Source organism: Colletotrichum karsti (genome assembly GCF_011947395.1).
Source record: "Colletotrichum karsti strain CkLH20 chromosome Unknown Scaffold31, whole genome shotgun sequence".
NCBI lineage: Eukaryota > Fungi > Ascomycota > Sordariomycetes > Glomerellales > Glomerellaceae > Colletotrichum > Colletotrichum karsti.
Window position 1 is genome coordinate 260,088 of NW_024065931.1, and position 22,568 is coordinate 282,655.

The 22,568-nt window shown below is 54.7% G+C and overlaps 5 protein-coding genes across 5 annotated transcripts; 3 read left to right on the forward strand and 2 right to left on the reverse strand.

The window, feature by feature from the left end:
• Positions 1-574: 574 nt before the first annotated feature.
• Positions 575-3,876, reverse strand: CkaCkLH20_08967 (cfia complex component; the record flags this gene model as incomplete). Its single annotated transcript, XM_038891682.1, has 3 exons — positions 575-1,569; positions 1,622-3,068; positions 3,118-3,876. 3 exons carry the CDS (start codon positions 3,874-3,876, stop codon positions 575-577), a joined length of 3,201 nt encoding a protein of 1,066 aa, XP_038742969.1.
• Positions 3,877-5,069: 1,193 nt separating this feature from the next.
• On the forward strand, positions 5,070-6,078 carry CkaCkLH20_08968 (uncharacterized protein; the record flags this gene model as incomplete). The annotated part of the gene is made up of 4 exons (XM_038891683.1): positions 5,070-5,181; positions 5,244-5,283; positions 5,341-5,649; positions 5,700-6,078. 4 exons carry the CDS (start codon positions 5,070-5,072, stop codon positions 6,076-6,078), a joined length of 840 nt encoding a protein of 279 aa, XP_038742970.1.
• A 1,224-nt stretch (positions 6,079-7,302) lies between these two features.
• CkaCkLH20_08969 (GTPase-activator protein for ras-like GTPase containing protein) lies at positions 7,303-9,534 on the forward strand (the record flags this gene model as incomplete). The annotated part of the gene is made up of 3 exons (XM_038891684.1): positions 7,303-9,132; positions 9,191-9,357; positions 9,423-9,534. The coding sequence occupies 3 exons, from the start codon at positions 7,303-7,305 to the stop codon at positions 9,532-9,534; spliced, it is 2,109 nt and encodes a 702-aa protein (XP_038742971.1).
• Positions 9,535-10,122: 588 nt separating this feature from the next.
• CkaCkLH20_08970 (uncharacterized protein) lies at positions 10,123-11,409 on the forward strand (the record flags this gene model as incomplete). Its single annotated transcript, XM_038891685.1, has 1 exon — positions 10,123-11,409. The coding sequence occupies one exon, from the start codon at positions 10,123-10,125 to the stop codon at positions 11,407-11,409; it is 1,287 nt and encodes a 428-aa protein (XP_038742972.1).
• A 2,185-nt stretch (positions 11,410-13,594) lies between these two features.
• CkaCkLH20_08971 (GTPase-activator protein for ras-like GTPase containing protein) lies at positions 13,595-16,003 on the reverse strand (the record flags this gene model as incomplete). Its single annotated transcript, XM_038891686.1, has 4 exons — positions 13,595-13,755; positions 13,806-15,399; positions 15,450-15,832; positions 15,883-16,003. 4 exons carry the CDS (start codon positions 16,001-16,003, stop codon positions 13,595-13,597), a joined length of 2,259 nt encoding a protein of 752 aa, XP_038742973.1.
• Positions 16,004-22,568: the final 6,565 nt, after the last annotated feature.

Consider the following 22,568-nt stretch of genomic DNA (forward strand, 5'->3'; position numbering starts at 1 on the left):
TCAGGGTATTTTTTTGGTATATTGGGTTGCTGGCTCACTTACGAACCCGCCAATGCTTTCCTCCTACGTACGGTCCTTCCCAATTGTTTCGTCGCCCAGTCGTTGCGTTGAATGCTGTTGCTCGAATGACGCGTTTCTGTTTGACATGATCGTGCTCCCGTGGAAGCACGTCAAGATAGTTTCTGCCTCCCCAAACGCCCCAGTAATGCGGTCCTCCCAAACTTTTGTATTATACAGAACAGCTAAGTCGACGGGCGACCACGTCCCCGTGTAGAAATGCGAAAAAGAAAATAGCCTCGTTGGGCAGGGGCGTTGGAAAGTCAGGGAAAGCCTTAACAAAGTGATGGCCCTGATGATGAGCCCCGATGGTATGAACGCCGGCATTACGTGGTGCGTCGAGAACTTCGTTGTGTTTCTCAGGTTCCGGGCGTTGAGATGCCTCCCAAGAACCATCCCAAATCGGCCTGTGGTGAGAGAAAAAAAGCCATGAGACGATGCCTAAATGTCTTCAATTGCGACGATTAAGCCCAGCCCCTGCGAAAACCGGCCCCTGGATCCACTTGTTAGTCCGTCTTCAATATTGATGTCTGCGAAATGAATGCGCCGATGCCTGGTCGTAGCCAGAAGGTGATTGGGTCCAGTTGAGGCTTCCATTGTACACAGCAGCAGCCGGTAACTGCTGGCCTTGCTGCGTCGAAACAGCAGTGTGAGGAGAATCGCCGCTAGACCCAGGTCGGAGAGGAGAGTTCCTGTAACCCGAGGGCTGGAAGCGTACAACGCCGTCAAAAGGACTCAAGGCCCGTTGAGGAGAGTTCCGTGCACCAAACACGTATCCGGCATAATCACCAGAAGCCTGACGGCCATCGGAAGGGGATTGCATACCATTGTTTTGTCTGCGCTCCTGGTTGGTTTTCCAAGCGCTGTAGTCCGGCACAGGGGTGTTCTGGATGAGGTTCACAAGATTGTAGGTGTTGAGACGATAGGCGTCGGGAGATTGAGCGTACGCGTGGGCCGGCGGCAAGATACCAAGGAAGAAGGTGATGTCTCGGGACAGAGGTGCGCCTTGGTTCCGACGTTGTTGGTCTAGTCGGCGTCCGGCAGCACCCTTGAGCGGGGACTCTCCGCGTGCGAGCTTTCGGGGCCTGTTAAGCTCTTCGAAATCATCGCCGACGAAGGGCCGCTTAGGCGAGTTGACGACGCCCATGTACTGCGGGGCCGGGCTGGCAGTCTGCCGAACGGGCGGGGGAGGCATGGGAGTTTGGCGAACCGACGTCGGCTGCTCGGGGACAGGAAGCATCATCTTGGGTCGCAGTTGGACAGCGGGCGAGATGATGAGCCGATAAGCGATAGGGTCAAAGGTCTCAACCGAGAACCGGCTGGCGAAGTGGGTGAGTTTGGAATCCGCGGGCCAGAGCTCCGACATGCGCTTCTCAAGTTCGGCAATCGACGAAAGCTCTCCAAACTGCGACTCATACTTGTGGAAGTAGGAGTAGAGTGACTTGGCCATGTCTTTCTTGTCTTCCTTCTGCGTCAAGCGGTTTACGCAGGTCTCGAAAACAACGCGAGCATCTACGTTGAAAATTAGCTGAATGTCATCTAAATCATGGACGGTGGGACCTACTTGTGGTGTCGCCCTTGGAGTGCAGAAACTTGATGTACTCCAACATGAAGCTCGCGTCCTCGGGGAAAAGCTTGGCACCGCGATCGAAAATCTTGCCACCAGCAGGGTCGTTGTAAATGAGAGCTTCCATCTTGGCCACAGCAATATAGACGTCGCTCGTCAACTGGCCTCGACTTCTGGCTTCAATGAACACCTGACGAAGGCCTGCTGAGGCGCTGCCTTTGCCCTGTGTTCGGCGCGCAGCCCGACAGAGTGCAATCCACACAAACGAGATGGTACGCTTCAGCATATCCGCCTGCACCGAGAAGCCATGCTTAACGGCCTTGACATGCGCCTCCTTCCCAAACTCAGCCGGCGGGGCGTCGCCGTCAACGTCGTCGTCGTTGCGCTCGATGGAATTCTTGATGTTAAGGTCAGGCCCAGCAGCCGCCTCGATCTTGCGAACCGCTTGCTCTTCCCGCTCTTTGAGCTTCTTCGACATGGCGTACAAGTTGTCGAGGACTTTGCTGTAGGGCTCCCGGATGGCCTTAGCACGGGCAGCCTTGCTCTCATCGTCGTCAGCGGCGGGGTAAGTCGTCTCCACACGGTCTCCGTGCCTCAACGCCAGCAGCACGCTCTCAGGGTTGGCTTCGATGCCGTCTGTAAGGAATGACAAGCCCAGCTCTTTGCCGTCCTTGCTGATGTTGTTCGCAAAGCACCACTCAGCTGCGTCCACCCACATCTCCGGCCAGAAGCGAAGCGCCATGAGCGCTTGCTTGTAGCAGTAAAGCACACGGCCTCTGTAGGCTTCGGGCTCTTCTTCCTGGAGAACGAGAGGATCCTCCTTCTCCCACTGGATCCATTTCTTCCAGAGATCGACCTGCTCCATGAAATCCTGGTCACCGTCGAAACCGGGGGCGGGAGGAAGTCGGGGAAGAGTTGTTCGCTGAAGTCGGGGAATCAGACGGTCGAGCTGAGAGTTAGATGCCTTGGCGGTCATGTATGCAGGGGAACGCTTCTGAATGAACTGGCGGCCGGTAGTCTTGTTGAGACTCATTTCGAATTGGTCGTAGTCCTTCCAAAGATCCGTGAGTGCCGACATGGGAACTGTGATAGCGCGATGGTACGCCTTGCGAAGTTGATCCATCTTCTGCTGATCCTGCCAGCCACTGCCACCAACTTGGCCAGGCCCGTTCTTGATGAATTGGATGTAATCCTTCCACAGCTGACCCGAGTCGCGATCGATGCCGACAGAGCTGATGACAAATTCATATGACATGGTCAGGATCCGGCGCGCCTCACCATTCGGGTCGTTGGTAAGATCATATCTTCTGCGGATGTAGTTGAGGTAGACGGTCCAGAGTTTGACGTTCGGGGCGTTGACGAGGGAGCGATTGAAGACTGCTTCAGCGGTTTGAAACTGGTTCGAGTCCAGCTCAAGCTGAGCCCATTCGGCCCAGATGTCGGCCTGTATGCCTATTAGCTCGGGAAGTTTTCGTTGTCGGAAGCCGACTTACTGCTTGAGGAAACACCTCTAAGAAACGGTCATACACGTTGCGCAACTCGTCCAACTGGTCTCTGCGGCGGTGCTCGGCCATCAGAGCTAGCCACGCGTCCAGATCACCTCGCGGGTCCTCCTTCACACGATCCTCCAGAACACCAAAAATGTCATTCGGGTCTCTGTTTAGGGCAGGCTGCACAGCTGGGGCAGATGGCGCAGGAACAGGAACAATAGCTGGAGCGGGAGTGGGAGTAGGGACGGGGGCCACAGCAGATGCGGACGCGGTGCTGGGGGCTCTCACGGGAGCAGCCTCGTGCGGCTGCTCGGCAGAGGTGACCTGCACTGGTGTGGATGTGTGAAGAGAGGAAAGGTTGTGTGAGACAGGGGCGGACGCAGCAGCGGCGCTGGACGCCGGAGTCGGCGCATCCTCCTCATCGTCAGAGTCTCCCAAAACGAATCCTCCCTGTGTCTTGGGCTTGCTGGATTTCGACTTCGGCGGAGCGGACGTGGACGGGGACGCGGTGGCAATGATCGGACTCTGGGAATCTGTGATCTGTGGGACTGGAGTTATCGTGACCGACTCTGGGTCGTAGCTGATTGACGCAGGGTCATATTCGCCACCATCTTCTTGGTCACCATTCGCAGCTTGATCAAGTGAGAAGGCAGGATCTTGACTTTGTTGGTCGCTATGCTGTATCTCTTGTCTTCCATATCCCTCTTCTCCCCAAGACGCACCCTCAACATGTTGGCCGTTCTCTGGGAGTTCGGAATCCATCGTGGCGGTGAAACTGGACGTACGTCGCGAAGACCCGTAGGAAATGCCTAGACGATGATAGAAATTGCGCAGCAGAGTGTCGCGAGCGGACCCTGGGATGGGTAAGGCTTGTCGTATGTCGTATGGAAGCTGATGGATCGCGAGGCGCAGATGCGCTGCAGCTTCCAGAGCAGGATTATCGAATCGCGGGAGGATAAGAGACGATCAAGAAAAGAACAAAGAACTGGAACACCCCGAAAACGTGTAAGGTGGAAGGTCGCTGATGGCCGCGATCGATGGCGGACCGATTGACGTTCAGGATGAGCACGACGGGACGCAAATTTGGAAGGCTGAGAGTTGGCGAAGAGAAAGATTGAAGGATGAGCAAGCGCCGCAATCAGACTAGCGCTACAAGGCGGTCACCTGGATAAATCTCGGACTTAGGTACTAGAGCTCCGATAAGATAAGGCAAGACTGGATCACATTCATGGTACCAAACGGTTGTTTTCCAGCTGAGTGTCGGACATGCATCATGTTTGCTGGTTCATGTATAACGCCGTTAGTTTTACGGCTTTCTCGTCATTGGTTTCACAAAGTCATTGGATAGAACACGTCTACGCGGCGGCCCCGGATTGTTGAAGATAATCACCTAGCCACCAGCCAACGGTTGCTTCGTTTGACAACTTCTCAAGCACACCTCACAGGCATCAGCCCCCGCCACAAGGGTCTCAAACAATTTAGATAGTCATACAAACCTCGTTCTGTCATTCAGGTAGATACGATCTTGCTGCCTAGAAAGGCAAACCTAGCCGGCCTTCATTGGCAGCCAAACGGGACCTACCTTTCCTACGTACCTTAGGTAAGCCATGGAAGCTCGACGCCTCAGTGTGGCTGGAGAAGGACCACGCTAGACCCGTGGATTGGTTAGCCTCAGAAGTGGATACCACTCTACGCGAAATTCGCGGTCAGCGTAGGCGCGTCCCACGTCTCGTTGTCCCGTCGCTGTCGACCGGGACGAACAATACCTTCTCTTTCATCTCTGCCGCCGCCCGCAAAACAAACGAACCTCCCACAAACACCACCCCACCTCTCTCGTCGCATTTTTGTACCGCGAATTTTCATCCAGTTTCTGCTTCGATCGAGTCGCGTAGACTTTCTTGTACCTGCTTTCCCGTTGCACTTTCCCAAAACGACACAGTCACCCACATCCCAAGATGGCTCATCTGGTTTCGCTTCTGGGTGTTCGGATCCTGAACAACCCCGCCAAGTTCACGGACAAGTATGAGTTCGAGATTACCTTCGAGTGCATGGAGGCGCTCGAGAAGGGTAGGCGATGCCTCTCTTCCAACAGCACGCCCAGAATCCGTCAATGCTAACTTTTTCTACAGATCTCGAGTGGAAGCTCACCTACGTTGGCTCGGCTACCAGGTTAGTCAAAGTGGATTTTTTCACATACACCGCCATTCGCTAAATCGCAGGAAACAGCGACCAGTACGATCAGGAGCTCGACAGCCTCTTGGTCGGTCCCATTCCCGTCGGCACGAACAAGTTCATCTTCGAGGCCGATGCCCCCAACACCTCCAAGATTCCCGATGCCGACATCCTCGGTGTCACCGTGGTCCTCTTGACCTGCGCCTACGATGGCCGTGAGTTCGTCCGTGTCGGCTACTATGTCAACAATGAGTACGACTCCGAGGAGCTCGCCGCGGAGCCCCCTTCCAGACCCGTCATCGAGCGTGTCCGCCGCAACATTCTTGCTGAGAAGCCCCGTGTGACCCGCTTCAACATCAAGTGGTACGTGTTACAGAGCAAAAATACGCAGAATGGAGCTGACCAGTATGCAGGGACAACGAGGCCTCTGCCCCCGCCGAGTTCCCCCCCGACCAGCCCGAGGCTGACCTGGCCGCCGACGAGGAAGACTACGGCGCCGAGGAGCGCGAGGAGGAGGAGGCCGAGGGGGCCCTCGAGGCTGGTGCCAACGGCGAGAAGGTCGATGGCGAGGATGCCGCCATGGCAGGCGTCGAGGGCGGCGAGCCCGCTCAGGCTGAGGGTGAGGAGGACGAGATGTCCGATGACGGCAGTGTCGACATTGAAGGCGAGAGCGAGGACGAGTTGGAGGAGGAGGAGATCGAGGGCCAGGCTGCCGGCGACGTCGACGATGCCATGGACGTCGACATGGACAAGCCCGCCCCTGCTGCCAACGCCGCCGTTGCGACCCACTAGAGGCATTTCTTTTGGTGTCCTTGGTGTCCTTGGTTCTTTGACGTTTTGCTCATACCCCGATTATTCGCCAGCATAGGAGGTCTTTCACTAGAATATGCGCAGATGGCGGTTTAGACGAAGACAACGACCTGGATGATGACAGCAGAGCCCTTCTAGTATATGTGGCTTTTGGGGGATACCCAGTAATTAGATACGAACTGGCAATGAATGATACACACATTTTTCTGCGGGATTTTGGTGTTTTGACGTGTGGGTGGAATGTTTCTTGTCCCGTCCTGTGACGACGCTCCGGAGACATTAATTGTCCGTGACCTCGCCCAGAATGAAATCTAGACAGCCAAGTGCCATGCGGCGAAGCAATCCCACATGATCTAGCGCGTTCGTTTGCATCATGCGATTGAGACATTTTCAAACGGTCGGCGAGTCCCGTCGCCGCCAACTACCCCTCCCCCTCATCCTCCCTGCCTGACTCTCGGACCTCGAAAAAAAGCCACTTGATGGAGGTGAGAGGAGTCAAGTCTAGTAACGATCTGTCAGTACGCAACGCCATCCACGACTGCCAAGGCACGATAATTGCACTTTGACGGGCTATGCCGCGTCAAGCCGCCCCGCGACCGGCCCTCCTTCGACAGCCCTATTTTCCACGATCGCTCTTCGACTCCGACCCTTGCTCACCTTGGGATTCCGGTTTCCGTCCGTACACCTGGATTCCGCTCGTCGCTTATCTCCAATCCCCGGTAGTTTCTCGCTTGCGTCACCTCACATTCGGGGCGTACAAACCTGCAGACGGGGAACGCATCCGTGCTCTTCAACCCCGGCCGAGCGTCCGAAAGCTTAGTTTCGGTGAGCTTGGCCGCGATCGCTTCGGCCTGTCACTGTCACATCCCACGTGCCTCGGCTGATCGTCGCATTCGAATGAAGTCTTGAAGAGTCATTTCCTTGGCGGTTGTATCCCGCAGAGCAAACTGCGACTCTCCCACGGCTCAGCCGCATTTGGTTGATCTTCCTGAAGATGCCTGGACCAAGGCACGTAGGGTTGCAAAGTGCCTCGCCGTCAGTGATGGTGAGGTGACGGGTGAGTAGAAAAAGGCCAAGCGTCAACGTCCTCATTTCTTATTGTTCCCATCAGTTAGTTTTTTATGACATTCGCAAACACTCTAGCATCATTACCTCAATTACTCTCATTTATTGCTATCCGTAGTATCTTAAGTAGCCCGTCGCATCATGTCTTCGCCAAGCACCGAGGAACTGCTGAAGGCAGTCGAAGCTAGTCACGAACAATACCTTCGCAACCTCAAAAGCCTTCATGAGTCCATGGCTAACGCCGCCAGGGAAAGACGAGACTCACGATCCTCAGCAACCCTCCACCCCTCGCCGCTCCTCCGTCCTTCCCACAGCCCGGTTCAAAGCCCTGTGCAAAGTCCAGTGCTCCCTTCAGACGCCACCTTCCAACCAACCATCCGCCGTGCCCGCCGCTCAACCCTATCCGATCCCACAGAGAAGCCACAACTCGGCAATGAGAAGAAACACGTACCTTCCTCGATCCACTCAGAGCTGGATGTCGAATATCTACCCCTACTCGACGTCGCCATCCCCCGTGCCGGATCCGACGGCTCTTTCACCTCACCAGCACCGAGGCTCATCGAACGACTCTCATGGACCGATGCTCAGCTGCTCAATCACCTCAAACGTGTCGACTTCACTGGCGGCACTGCCATTGCCCTGGCAGATGTGATCAAGAGACAAGACGAGATTGGCGAGAACACCAGGTTCGAAGACTTCGCCGCGTACGAGAGTCGGGGTTACGTCAGTTCGACTTTCGAACTATACGATGTCGACCAGGACGGCTGCCCTCGGCCAGTCGGCAAGCAATCTGATCAAAGCCCGCGAGGCAACAGTATGATGCCTTCCTCCAGCCAGATCGTCGATGCCCCCACGGTGTGGAACGCCCTCAAAAACATCCACGCTGATGGGAAGGCGGTCGGTCTCGTTACCATCCTCCAGGAGCCTTCGGCCCTGATGCTCGGTGCTCTCCACATGACTATGAAGCCATATTTCGACATGTCGGAGCTCCTCAACCACCTCATCACCGATCATGATAACAAAGGAAAGACCACCGCCTACGTCCACCGCGCCTTCGCCAAAGACCCGTCTGACTCTTATCTCCGGCAGCGCGGTTTCTTCTTCGCTTTCAAGTACTATACCGTCGTTGGCGACGGGCTCGAACCCGCCCCATGGCAGAAGTATGACAATCGGCCCCCGGACAAGCGTTCGCGGGACCACATCGATATCGCAGAGTGCAGCTCCATCCTCGCACTCTCACTCTCCGGCCAACCACGACAGTCCGTCAAACAAACCCGTCGCCGTGAGGGTCCTCAGGAGGGCTTCCTCTTCGACACGTTCGCGCCATGGCATCTGCTATCCATCCAATCATTCCCGGACGACGAGCACACTCTTCGAGGCGGCGAGACAGAAGGCCGCAAGAACTTCCCTTCAGGCCCTTACGCCTTCATGGACGCCCTGGTAACCGAGTATCGCGACGCCACGAAGCGCAATCTGGCACTACACGCCCGCATCGCAAAGCTCATCACCCCGCCAACGGAATTTATGTTCGACGCCCGACTGCGAGACAAACTCCTCTTCGAAGATAAGCACTTCACGTACATCAGGCGGTACTTCTGGGCGTACAACACCCTAGGCGTCGTCAACGAGGGTCTCCGCGCCATGCTGGCCGCCTACCATGACAATTTCCCAGACGACTTCTGGGAGGGACGGCATCCGACGTTGTGGCCTCACCCGGCGCCTGATTCCCCCGAAGGCAAATCCTACCGCGACAAGATGGCGCTTCTCAGGCTCGATCTCGAGCGTGCCTGTCGGGACCTTGAAGCGGTGCACAGGAAGAATGCGCAAACGAGGAAGGAGATCGAGAATCTGCGAGACCAACTATTCAGCGGGAGTTCCATCAAGGAGTCCCGACGGGCGATCGAGCAAGGTGACAACATCGAGGTTCTCACTTTAGGTTCCATGGTGTTTTTGCCCCTGACTTTTGTCATTGTGAGTCATCAACCTTTTTTTTTATCATGGAACTGATGAAGGCTGACTTTTCGCGTAGTCCGTCTTTGGCATAACAGAGTTCACGATATCTCCGCAAGACTGGCGCTTCGCAGTGACCATGGTTTGCGTCTGCGTGCCGTTTATCATAGCACTCATACTGCTGCAGACGCGGGCTGGGTACTCTTTGGCGAGGTACACATTCGTCTTCATCACATGGCCAGTCCAGTATTTCATAAATCTTGGATCCGAGGAAAAGGTTTTTCCGAATGTGGCCATGCCGCCGCCTGAAGTCAAGCCTCGAAGAAAGAGGAGGCTAACCAGTCGTCGTCCTCCGCCAACTCCTCAAACAACAGTGGAAGTAAGACAGAGCTCGTGGGCAGGATGGAAGTTTTGGCAGAGTAATCGTAGAGCGGCCCGTGGCTCGACCGCCGACAAAGATATCAAATCAGCAGACGTCAAGGTTTTTGGACATGTGTAGTTACCGAAGTTTCTGGATTTGCTTTTGCGCTGAGATACCTCGGTCTTTACCAGCGAAGCCGTGTATAAGCCTTTGGAATATTAGATAATACTTAGATTTTTGTGATTGATCGAGTCCATCTTCGTCCACCTTGGGTGATGGCTTGCTAGCACTTTGTTTGGTGAGTTCTCGTGTGTCTCCCCGGGCTGATGTTCCTCCTTCCACCTTGTGAACCAGACTCTTCTCAAACTTACCTTCAATCAGAGACGAAAGGGTCCTCGAACAAAAAGACTGGACTGGACGCCCCCCAATCAGTCCAAGGCCTCACACCCAGACGGAGATACATCCAAACACAATCACTCCCTCGGAAAAAGGTAGTTCTAAACATATATAATACCCCCAACTTCTTTCCCGGTCACGATAATCTCTCCCTACAACCAGAACATCTTCTCCTTAGCCTATTCACTCAGAATACACCAAGGAAAAGAGAAACACACAACCACCAACAAACACCAAACAACGAAACCATCACGATGTCTCTCATCAACTCAACCATGACCGCCAAACTCGCCAGCCTCGTCACCCCAATGATAGCCAGAGCCGCCGTGAGCCCCATCACGACACTCCCGGGCACCACCTTCACCATCACCCAGATCGAGAGCGGCGTGGTGAAGGGGACCGTGATCACGCGCGAGCCGATGACCCTCGACTTCTTCCCTAACACATCGTCGTCGTCGTCGTCGGTTCCCGTCATCACCGTGACTCAGACGGTCACTGAGAAGGTTGCCGCGGAGGCTACCTCGAGCGCCACACCCACCACCACCACCACCAGCGTGTCGTCTTCCGAGCCGTCCCCTTCGATCGTCACCTTGACTCAGACAGTCACGCAAAAGGTCGGGGAGACTACCTCGAGCGTCACGCCTACCACCAGCGTCACGTCTTCCGAGCCGCCCCCTTCAGTCATCGTCACCATAACTCAAACAGTCACGCAGAAGGTTGCCGAGGAGACTGCTTCGAGCGTCACGCCTACTTCGAGCGTCACGCCTACCACGAGCGTCACGTCTTCCGAGCCACCTCCTTCGACGATCGTCATCGTAACTCAGACGGTCACGCACAAGGCTGAGGATAAGACTACCTCGAGCGTCACGCCCACCACCACCAGCGTGTCGTCTTCCGAGCCGCCCCCTTCGGTCAGCGTCACCAAGACTCAGACAGTCACTCCAAAAACTGCGGATAAGACTACCTCGAGCGTCACGCCCACCGCTACGAGCGCTCCATCTTCCAAGCCGCCCTCGACGACCGTCACATCCACCCTGACGACCCCGTCAACATCTCCAGGTCCCCAGGACAAGAAGAAGCCGACTCCCACCACGACCCCCACCAACACAACCTCCTCAGGCTTCACGACCTCGACCAAGACCACCACGGCCACCAAAACCCCCAAGGCCACGGTCTACCCCGACGCCGACCCCCCGAGCTGCATCATGACCAGCCTCGGCTTCTGGAACCGCCAGTACCGCCTCCGCGCCTACAACGTCCCCGACGTCCCCGGCTACTGCCACCGCTACTGGGACGAGATCCACCACCACGACCCGCCCTGCCACTTCCTCAGCCACGTCCACTGCGAGGAGCCCTACCCCAACGTCTTCGACATGCGCTTCGAGGTCATGCACCTCTGCAACGGCGGCACCGTCGAGAGCTCCTGGTGGGAGACCACCCACAACGAGTACGGCGGCATGGTCTGCAGGGGCAGGGACGACCTGGGCCCGGACGAGTACCGGGACTGGCACGATTGGGACGGGAAGAATGAGCTTCACTAGAGGCTTTTTCTTGGCCAATGGGTTCATGGAAGTAATTGTATGAAGGAAAAGGTTGGAATGAGATATCAGGGTTGGTACGTAATGATCGAAGATATGGTTGAAACGGGGACTTGGATCGCAGACTCAGGATTTGTTTCCCATCAGACGGGTTTCTCTAAGATACCATAGAAAGTACATCTCTCGCGGGATGTAGAGTTGGCGAAAAGTATCTCAGTACGAGCACTATTCAAGACTGGACATACATACACAATATGATTAGAGGAATCAACAGGCTTTAAACAACTTGAATATTCTAAACGTGACATTGCATCTGGTCTCTGACTTTATAACTTGGTATCACCATCTGATCCTAGTAAGAACCGGATGAGTTAATGTGAACATCAACATCTCTCATACATCACAGTTTACTATTGGCCTCACCTTGAGGGTAGGCAGTGAAAACTTTCATTCCGTCGTCTATTGAGTTCTTCAATTTTCTACGTACATCCTCAAGCCTATACCATGACCACAATGCAACCACCCACGTAATACCATTATATGAAGATATCAGTTTACTAACTTCAGTTCACCTTGTTATTTGGGGTATGACATCGCCTAGTACACAACTAACCAGAATCAACATTGAGGTGGTTTCCTTCACTACATCTCACACTACACATCACACCTTCCGACCGTCTACTACCTTACAACAGAATACAGACGAAAACAAGTTCATAATCTCGACAAAGCACCGGTCTACAACCAAGTCACCAAACCATCTCCCATCACCCACCCAATAACCCTCGGATTTCCACGCCCTGTACTCCTCACACCCTCCCGAGGAGTCCGAGCTTCGACTCCAAATCCTTCTCCTTCCCGCCCGCAACACGAACACCTTCAGTTATAACCACAAAAAAAAAAAAAAAAAAAAAAAGAAACCAATCACCAATCACCCAGAACCCAACGCCCAACTACCTACCAACCTTCCACCCGGCAACTTCCACACCCAAGTTTTCCCCTCACATCCCCTCACTCACCCCCCAAAACGACCATCGCTTCCAGAACTGCGCATCCTTTACACCCACCCACCATCAAAACCCCTCCCCTCCTCCTCGCGTCCTTCCCTACTAGGCTGAAACACCGCCGACAGCAAAACCCAAAAAAAACAACGTGGCAGCGCGGGGGAGGGAGGGCAGAAAGACGTTATGTTAGCTCACCTCACCCCCTTCCCAAACAAACCCGCGTTCTCGTTCCCACCGAGAGAGATCAGACGACCTTGACTTCCGGGCGACATGCGCAAACACGGCAAACCACGTTATCTCGAAAAAGTCTCTCACCGAGAACGAGATTTCCCTTCTTCCTTAGTTCTGGACCGGGGATGACGATGCGCCGCTCAAACGGTCTGAACCCAAAATCACGAGACACTTTCACGTACGCGATCGCGAGGGGGTTCGGCAGTTCGACATCAGAATCATCCATGTCATTTCATTCCTTCTCTTCCGAGAGTCTCCGGACTCGGAGACTCGGAAACAACCTTCTCTCTCTACCCTATCATTTCAAGACATGAACGAAGCAGACGTGACATACACTAAAGCCGCCGGACCAGCCGAACAAAACCCTGCGCCGTCGTCGCGCGTAAGGACATGGACCAAATAACCGCAAATACTGGAGACCAAAAAGCCAACAAGCACGAGATGAACCTCCAGCTCCGGCCGCGAGGGCAATTAAAAATAGACGTAACAGGTATATCGCGCAAAAAGACCACCAAGCCGGGCCACCAATTCGTCACCGATGTCGGGACGAAGCAGGCCGATGAAGAAAAATGAAGTTCCCATATCCACGAGTATAATCTTGTACGGTAGACCTAGTCCAGAGGATGCCGCCTTTATACTGCATAAAAGAGATCCAGTTGAGAGAGGTGTAAGAACGCCTGTATGCGTATGGGTACTGAACGAGATGGTCAAGAATCGAATTAGAGGCGGCCGTGGCGAGGAGACATTCGTAGAACGAGGAAAGCGAGTAACATGGCATCGGTGGACGTGAATGCTGCAGCGGAAAGTCGAGGGGGGCGGGGTGAATTCGAGAACGTCGTGGTATCAGGTTCCAAAGAGATGCCGAGAACGCCTAATGCCATCAAAAGCCAGTCGAGGGTATCTCCTGAGAAAAAGTTGTACAGTTGAGAATTGGGAGACCCATGTCCTAGCGTTTACCACCCCTTCTTTCTCGCAAACCGCTTGTTCAGCAGGGTGAGAACCTTGGTGACGTTGAACTGGACGTATTCGAGGTCGAGATCGTCCTGGCCGTCTTTCTGCATCTCGAGCAAGTCATCCAACTTAAGATCCAACTCGAGGAGACCACGGTTGCGTCCTGTTGGAGGTTAGTAAAATGAATGGATGCACATCGGACGATCAACATACCCTTGTAGTGTAGAGAAATGACGAAAGTTCCCGGCAGGGGACTCGTGAAGTTGAAGTAAATGTTCGCCCTCCTGTTGTCCGGAACATTGCTCTTCTGAATGACGCCCTCCTTCTCGAGCTGCTGGTGGGTGAATTTGTATGGGCCGAGAACCTGCTGCTTCTGTTGCTTTCGCCTCGTGCCTTCGCTCTGGGAACGGACGTTGTGAAGGTAGCTCTTGTACGTCTCCAGCTGACCAATGAGGTAGGTGTTGTGATCGCGAATGGTCTTGTAGACCTCTTCCAGCTTTTGCGTCTCCTGGATGACACCGTCCTTGAGAGAACCAAGATGTTGAAGCTCCTGCTCGACTTCATCACGTAACAGGCCGAATTGATCGCTCTTATCGATGACCCTCAACTCCTGCAACTGAGAAAGAAGCTCCATTGCCCTGATGCCCTTGCGAACCATGACCGCGTCGTTGCGGCTCGTAGCCGCCGCGTCCGCGATTCTCTCCAGTCGCAAAGGTCGTCGAGCGACGCTGCTATTGGAAGGAATCGATCGCATGATTTGCACAAAGACGGACTTGGCTTCCATAAAGTACACTTCCTCTTGCGTGATGTCGAGCGCTGCAGTCAAATCATCGATTGCTGTCTCCCATCTGCTGAACAGGGGCAAGTTAATGGCGCGGTTTTCCTTGCGGGGCAACTGCGGAGGCGCCGCAGCCAGCTCGGACATAATGATGGCAAGATGCGAGTTATCGTCCTTGCAGAGCTCTCCGTGGTGCTTCTCGATCAGGGCGTGCATGGCGTAGATTTCGTTAAGAGTGATCGACAACTCCAGGTCCTTCTTTGAAAGGGCAACATAACGGTCCATTTCCAGGCTCTCGTAGAAGTCCTGAACCTCGCAAAGGTCAAGCATGAACTTGTTGACGCGGTCCTTATTCTGGTGAACGAAGGGGGACAACTTGGCCATGTACGGCTCCTTGGCGTAAGAGGGCTTGTTCGCCAGATTCTGCAACATCTTCGCAATCAAGGTCAGTGTTCTCCTCGGGCGCTCAGCGGGCTGGCCATCAATGAGCATGTACGACTTGGGCGTAACGATAGCCGGGTTGATGAAGCGAAGGAAGAAGAAACCGCCAATCAGCGTGCAAATAACCTGGTCGTTGGCGTCGGGGTACTTGCGCTTCGTCAGACTGCGAATCTGCTTGCAAATCCACCGAATACCGTAGGGCGCCTCCTCGAGACCGTCGATGATGGTTGACAGAAAGCCGTTAGCAATCTCGGTGAGCATCGTCAAACGGGGCTCGATGATGGCCTGGACCTGGGGGTTTTCGGCGGCCTGCTCAGCGGTGACACCCTTGGGTAGCGAAGGTGGAAGACTGCCGGTGTCCTCCTCGATCTGCTCGATCATTCGCTCGTAGACCTTGAGGGGGTTGATTTCCAGGTCGAGGTCCTTCAACTCAATCAAGCTGTTGATTCTATCGGCCAGCACTGTCTTGAGGAAACTTTGACCGGGTCCTCTCCTTGTGTATGTGGTCATCATTCGCGATACGGGGGTGTTGGCGCGGAGAAGAGACGAGTATTCGGGGGTGTTGTCGAATTGGTAGGTGAGGACAGACTGGTTTCGTCAGTATCGAACGGGCGGTGTCAAGAACGCGCGCGACTAACCTGGAACATGGTCAAGAGCAAGTGCTCTTCACGGCTCTCGTACTGGTTTCCGTAAATGGTGAACATGACGGTTTGCAGAAGAGAATCGATTTCCGACATGGACACCAATCGACACAGGTGCGCGATATGCCTGGGTTCGGATTGCAGCAGAAACATCAAGTTGCCGTACTTTTGCGTCTTATCGTCATTCGGAAAGTCGCCTTCTTGCATTTCCGTGGCATCTTCCAAATGGCTCGCGACTTCGTTCTGTTCCTCCAATGCCATTCTGTTTTGGATAAGGAGAGCGATACGAGAATCGAGATAACGCACATCCTTCTCGAGGACGAAGTTCTTCTTTGACTGGGACGAGATCTTGGACTTGAGTTCGCGGAGGATCTTTTGCGCTGCATAGAGAGTTAGTAGAGACGACAAAGCGGGTAACAGTGATCCTTACCTTTGGCCAAGTCATCCTCAATCTCTAGATCGGTCTCGTTCGCTGACATGGACATGTACAGCGCGGACATGGAGTACCGCTTCGATTGGCGGGCGGACCGCGATCCATCGTAGGAGGACATTGTGTTTTGTCGGGAGAGGGGTTGGAAGGAGGAGGAGGAGGCGGTAGAGGCTCTGGAAGGTGTTTGAAGCATGACGGACATATTTGTGAGGACTCAGATACGGCAGCTTTGTGAAGCAGGCAGATCGCCCAAGCGAGCCCCTAGAAGCGATGAGCCTCGGGAGCCTGCACTGAAGTTATCGCCGACGCTGTTGGGTCGGTTTGCGAACAGAAGGGTCCCTGCAGTGGGTGGAGCAGATTGCAGGCGACGTTGAGGATCCAGCGTGATTGGGAAAATAAAGGTTACAGAGCCCAGGGCGCGATTGTCGGGGCGAGGCAGTTGCGACGGGAGAAAAGGAGAGTGGTTCGCAAGATGTGGCTGCGAGGCGGGAGATGGCACGGCGCTGATGGAGGGGGTGTGGCAGACGGACAAGGCGAGTCGAGTCTGGTCGTGGGTCGATTGGTGCTCTCTGTCGGGTCGAGTAGTTCGGTCGCTCGATTGATGGATCGATGGATTGCTTGATTGATTGGATACGTGTGTACGGGCACAATTAGGATGTCGTCCAGCGAACGCCACGAGACACGAGGTGATTTGTGGTGAGTGGTGAGTGGGTGAGGGAAAAGCCCAAGAGGGTAGACTTCTCGAATGCGAAGATGGTTTTTCGGTGGTGTTTCGAGCGAAAGCTTCGTTCGGGGGGGAGGCCGACTGGATATTGCTTTTGGCAGCGCTGATAGGGCGGCGCGACAAATAGGAGCGCGGTTTTAGCTTTGGCAGGCGCGGCCGCAAAAGTGTGGGCGGCGGTGATCAAATTGAAAACGAGGCTAGGAGCGGCGAAGTTCCAGTTCCAGATCCAGACAAGCAATCGGGTCGGGTGTTGGTGTTGGTGTTGTGTTGGGTGGTGAAGAGGTTCGGTATGGGAGTGTTCGAGGCGCGATACCAACGGCTGGCTGGCTGCTGTCTGGCGTTTTGCAAGAGCGATGCAAAGCAAGGGAGAGGATAGGATTAAAAAAGCAGAGCAGAGCCGAGTTGTATGAGTGAAGAGTGAGAGGCAGAGAGCGAGAGAGGGAGTGTGGTGGTTGTGTGCGTGCGAGTGGAATGAAAGAGGGGGGTCTCTGGGGTAAGTACAGACGGACCGCCGCTCACATGGAAAGGAGGGGAGGTACTTCCGTCCAGCGAGGTAGGACTGCGTAGGGCGGCGATTTAGAACGTGCAAAAGGAGGGACAAGAGGTCGTCGGACGTGTGTGACTGGGGTGTATTTGTGTGAGTGTGTGGTGTGTGTGGTGTGTCAACAGGCAGAATGAGAGAGTGTGGAAGCAGGGAAGACAACCTGAGGAGTGCATACGAGTAGCACTGGACGGAAGGATAGTGCAGTGCAAAGTGAGATTAAGGCACAAGATGGGATCGATTCTGGCGGTTGACGGTAGACAGTAGACGAGGGGAACACCTTAGTAGAGGAATAGGGGAGGAGGGACGAGGATAATTCAGGGCCGGATGAAAGATGGGCAGGCACAATACAGGCACAAGGCGCAGGGCGCAGGGCACAGGACAGGAGACAGAGACACCTCAGGCACAGGAACTGGATGTCGGTACTTGGACTTGACCTCCAAAGGTTGCACAAAATGGCGAGGTGGGATTGACATTATTGGAAGGGTGAAGGCTGGATACAGGGCAGTGAAGGATGGATGAGGATGGATGGGGGCCTGAACTGCCCAACCCTGGCAAGGACTGGCAAACATGGCCGGCAAGACCTGGGAGCCCCCTGTCAGAGGTCACGTTGCGAGCAAGAGAATGGAAATCTGAGGGGTACGTATCTTTTCTTCAAGTCTTGTGAGTGGAAGGGAAGGCGCGATGGGAAAAGGAAGAAGAAGAAGCACTGAAGCAGGAAAGAGGGGGGACGAAGAGGGTGGGGAACGGCCCCCTTGCCTCGTGCGCATCTGCGGAGCGGTTCCTGGCTTCAGGCGATTGAAGACTGAGGATACAAGTACTAGGTACTGTGTAGACGAGCAGGTACGTACTCACGACCAGCATCAGTCACCTTAACAAAGAAAGGCGTGGGTTTACAGCCTGATGCAGCATCGCCGAGTCTTGTCTGCGGGCGCGTCAACGGCTGCAACTGATAACTGCAGCCCAACGGGCAACGGACATAGGACTGCGCAGCAATAAACTTGATAGAGAGTTGTATTTCTGAAAGATGATGATGTCAAGGTTAAATGAGCTGGAGCCCGAAGCGGTGTCGCCGGTTGGGCGAGGGAGATGACAACTTCTGGTTGTGTTCGATTTTAACTTTACAGGCAATCCTGCTGCGAGAAAGCACCAAGTGGTTCGGATTGTCAGAATGCGACAGCTTGATACCGGAGAGAGGCATGTAAGTAATGACAAGCTCACCACATACCGTCTACTGTCTATCAAATACACCCTAATTTACCGCCGTAGAAATCCAAATACCATGATGGAATCACACCGCAACGTGTTCATCGTCCGTACCTATCAGAAAATAAACACCAGTCGAAACCCTGGAAGAGGCAGAAAATCAAAATTCACAAAGAGAACAGAACAGAAAAAGTGTGGGATGGGACGACGATGACTGGTCCCGCTCTGCTGCAACGCCAAAATGTGTTTGAGAATGGAATTCTGCAGGGGTTCCATCGCTCCTGCTGCTCATGCGAATAGGAGCCCGAAGAAATGAGGGTCGACCGCCCACCTGCACCTGCTCAGTGTCCACTCACCACGGTGCATGCCCCGGTGCCCCACACCCTTTACCATCTTTGGCCGACCATCTCTCGAGGCAGGAGCAGGGGCACCGAGGACAGAAGCTGCCCAAATATCGCCGGCCGTCTGTCTATTGCTACGTATTATGGATGACCATACACTTCAAATGCAGACATGAAATGTGCTTAATCACTAATAAGTACTGCAGTTAATTACTCTTCCTAAATGCTGAGGGGAGTGGGCGCGACGAAGTCAATCTTCACCACCCTTCCTTCCTCCATCTGAAAACCTCCTGCCGCTAAACACTAAATGACGAATAAGAGGAAAACGGGGCCGCCTGATCGACCCGCTTGTCCTATTTCGGTCGTTCGACTCAGGTCTTCTCTTCTGCCTTCTTTACCGCCTTCCCAACTCCCGGGCCCAGCAGTCCGTAAGGTTCTTCAACCGTCTTCAAGGGACCAGCCGAATTCCATTCCACCGACGCCGTCGACCAAGTCAATCCATTCGTTTGGGTTCGGCGGTTGGGCGGCTGTCGATTTCGCCGTCGCCAGCTTCCATTACGTATCTCTCACGTCCGTGATGCGACTGCAGATACATGCACCTCGATACTGTTACCACCACCAGACGACATCCTCACTTGCCGAAATCACAGTGCGCCTGCATCGAATCAGTTACAGCCGAATTACATATGTACAGATCAACATGCCTAGCCGCCGGCCACGCTGAAGAACCCCAACCCAAGCAAGCCCTGACAGAAGGCAAAAGAAGATTTCCACGAACCAGCCGCACATCATGTCGCACTAACGAACCCTCGGCAAGCAACGTCGTCGCCGTTGATAGTGTCCGGCCAGACCCTCCAAACTGTCGCATTGTCCCGTGGCGTGGCGGCAACTGCAACACGTATCGCCAACGCATCATCCTGGCAGATCCCCCGCGAGGTCTGGGCCAGCAGTCGTCCCTTTCGTCCTCGGTTTCTCACCCTTCGCCACTCCAGGCATCTCCCTTTCCCGCGAGACCTGCCACAGACTGAAATCAAAAAGGATAGAGAGAGATTAAAATAGTGTCTCGCAAGGAACTCTAGAAGCCTCATGGAACCGCTGCTCACAGACCGAGAGGACGCCGCACAGAACACCGGACTTCTCGATTCCTTTTCTTTTAAAAGAACGGATGATGAGCCGCCAAACAGCCAGACTCGGAGCCGCTACAGCCAAGTCCCAGGACGTCAATCCAAACTGTGTCTGCCGTGGCCCGCCACTTCTCCTGCCGCTTAAAGTGTGCCGGCCAGGAACCAGGAGAAACCGTTATGACGCCAATCGTTCATGCATTTGGGAGGCGCAGGCATGCTTGAAACCATTTCTTTTCCGCACGTCGACAAAGTCCGGCGGTCTTCTCTCGCGTCCGGAATCTCAGCCCCAAGGCCAAACGCACAACAAGTGCCATGCTGTCAACTTCTCGCGAGGTTTGGGCTACATGTCCAACGGCGGCATTCTGGACACGTCGCATGCCTACAAGCCGCACTCCCATGATTATGGCCTCATCAATCTACCCAGGTCCGGCTCACCACCCGAGCATGCCCGCCAGCGGTCTGTGCTGAAGATATTCTGACCCTTCTTCGACAGCAAATACATGCATGTCAAAGAGCGCCACACCTTGGTGTGCCTCTGTCACGGTCTTCCTGACATTTTCATCGTCTGCGCCTCAGAGACAGACAGGGACCGAAGACTTCAAGGCCAGAAGCCAAGAAGCCATCGGCGCTTGTCTGAATCGGGTAACTCCACTTGCCTCAGGGAGCGGGAAGTGGAAGAGACGCCTTGGATGCAGAGAAAAAAAAACCCTCTTCCGCGTGCCCCCTACGAGCTTCCGTTGGTATCTTCACCCGCATCACTGGACCTGCTCTGCAAGATCATCGCTTCTTTTCGGCTTCGGGCGCGGACTAGTGGAGGGTGGAACGGACCTCTCGAACCCTGTGAGGCCAGGAAGAAATCCTCCAAGCCGCGCTACAACTCATCGTTCTCGTTCGCTCACCGTGCTTTCCGCCCATGGCATCCGATCATTCTCGGTGAGCTCGTGTTTCATGCGAGGAACACGAATTAAGGTGGTCGCACTGATATCCAGATCGCCATCTTTTTGCCAACGCCATCCTGACATCGCGGGCAACCAGTTCCTCGTATCCCGCAACGAGGCATGCCGCACCTCGTCAAGCGCTACTCTTCTGTCGTTCCTCATCGCGGCCCGTACGCGTTAGGGGACCTTCATTTGCGAAAGCATCATGCTTGCGCATGAATACCAGTGCCGTTGTGGGTAGCCAGACCTCTGGGATTTGTCGTCACTTGGCTGAAATCGCCAGTCGCTCACCACCAAGGATCCCACGCTCTCATCGACGCAAACCCGCTGACGCCCACCGGACCTGCGCGTCACCGACGCAGTGCATGATCTCGTTCGGGGGCCGCACGCACGATTGACATGCGTTCTGTCAGCATGAACGATTCTACGCTGATGACACCGTATTCATCTCGGGCCTCAGACCACGGTGGCGTCCTGGTGACAAGATGGATGAGCAGTTCCAAGTGTTGAGCGCCAGATGAGTCGCGGCGCGCCACCTGCAAAAAAGGGGTCTCAGCCACCGGTGAACTGATGTTCTGACAAGGACTCTTGGGACGGACGCCAACGCCGTCACATTGTGGCTTTCTGGTGAAGCTTGTCAACACCAAACAATGCTTGAAGTGCTCCAGAAAGATATCGAACTAAACCGAGCCAGCGATGCGCGCGGCGGGACTGAAGCCTGCACTGCCTAAGCCTGGTCCATGCTCTCTCATTTCCCCATGCCTACGACACGTGGGAGGCAGGATACGATTTCATGAGGATCGCCCCCCCTAGCAGGTGCATCAGTCCCTAGCTTCAGCTCGGCTTGTTCCTGGCCTTGTCCAAAGAGCCCTTGGCCGTCCCAGGACCTTCGAGGGCAAGACACGCTGCGCGACGGATCGAAACACCGCTCCACCAGTCTTTGAACGCTCCAACCTACGCGTGCAGAGTGCAAGAAATAAAGTGCGCGGCGTGCAAAACCACGCATGCCACGATTCTGTATGCGATATAGTCGAGTGGGCCATATGCAGGAACCATCTGGCGTACCTGCAGCATCTCAACGAACCGCCGCCATTTTCAGGGGCATCTTCCTAGTCCTGCTGGCCGTGGTCACGAGCAGGCATTGAAGACGGCAAGCGGGCGACAAGATTCCGACTATTGACAGTAGCCCGAGTTATTCTGCATACAGTTCGACTGCGCCATCGCCAACGGTCTTCTGTAGCTATATTCAGACGCAATGTCGGTTTCCCCCTGCGGTCCCGAACGTAGAGTCAAACTACCGACGCGCAACGCCGTCATCAAAATCGCGTTTCTTCTGACCTTGCATGAGCCAATCTAATTCGTCTGCTCGCGCCTGTCTCGATCTCGCACCCGCGCTGCTGTCTGTGCGACTCCCAAGAGTGGCGATGACAGCATCAAAGCTCTGCAGGGCACACAATCTTTTGTCGCCAGATCGAGATTTCGCCCACTTCACACTTCACGCACGCCGAAATGGCAGCCACCTGAAGACTCTGGTTGTCTGTTTCCCGCATCGGGCGACTGACCCACGGAATCGTCGGGATGGAACGCAACAATTGGCGACCAGGACTGCCTGACCGAGGGGTCCGTGTGCTCCCAGCAGATCGCGACGGTTGCTCCGGACATCGCCGTGAGTTGTCCAACGACATCATCTGTCAGTCGATGGCGGTGAGTTCTGACAATGTTCCTAGGGTGTCCCACTCAGGCTGTCACTGGGCATGCTCACCGTTGCATTCGTCGATGCCGTCCATACCGCCGTCTCTCCTGGCATTCGTC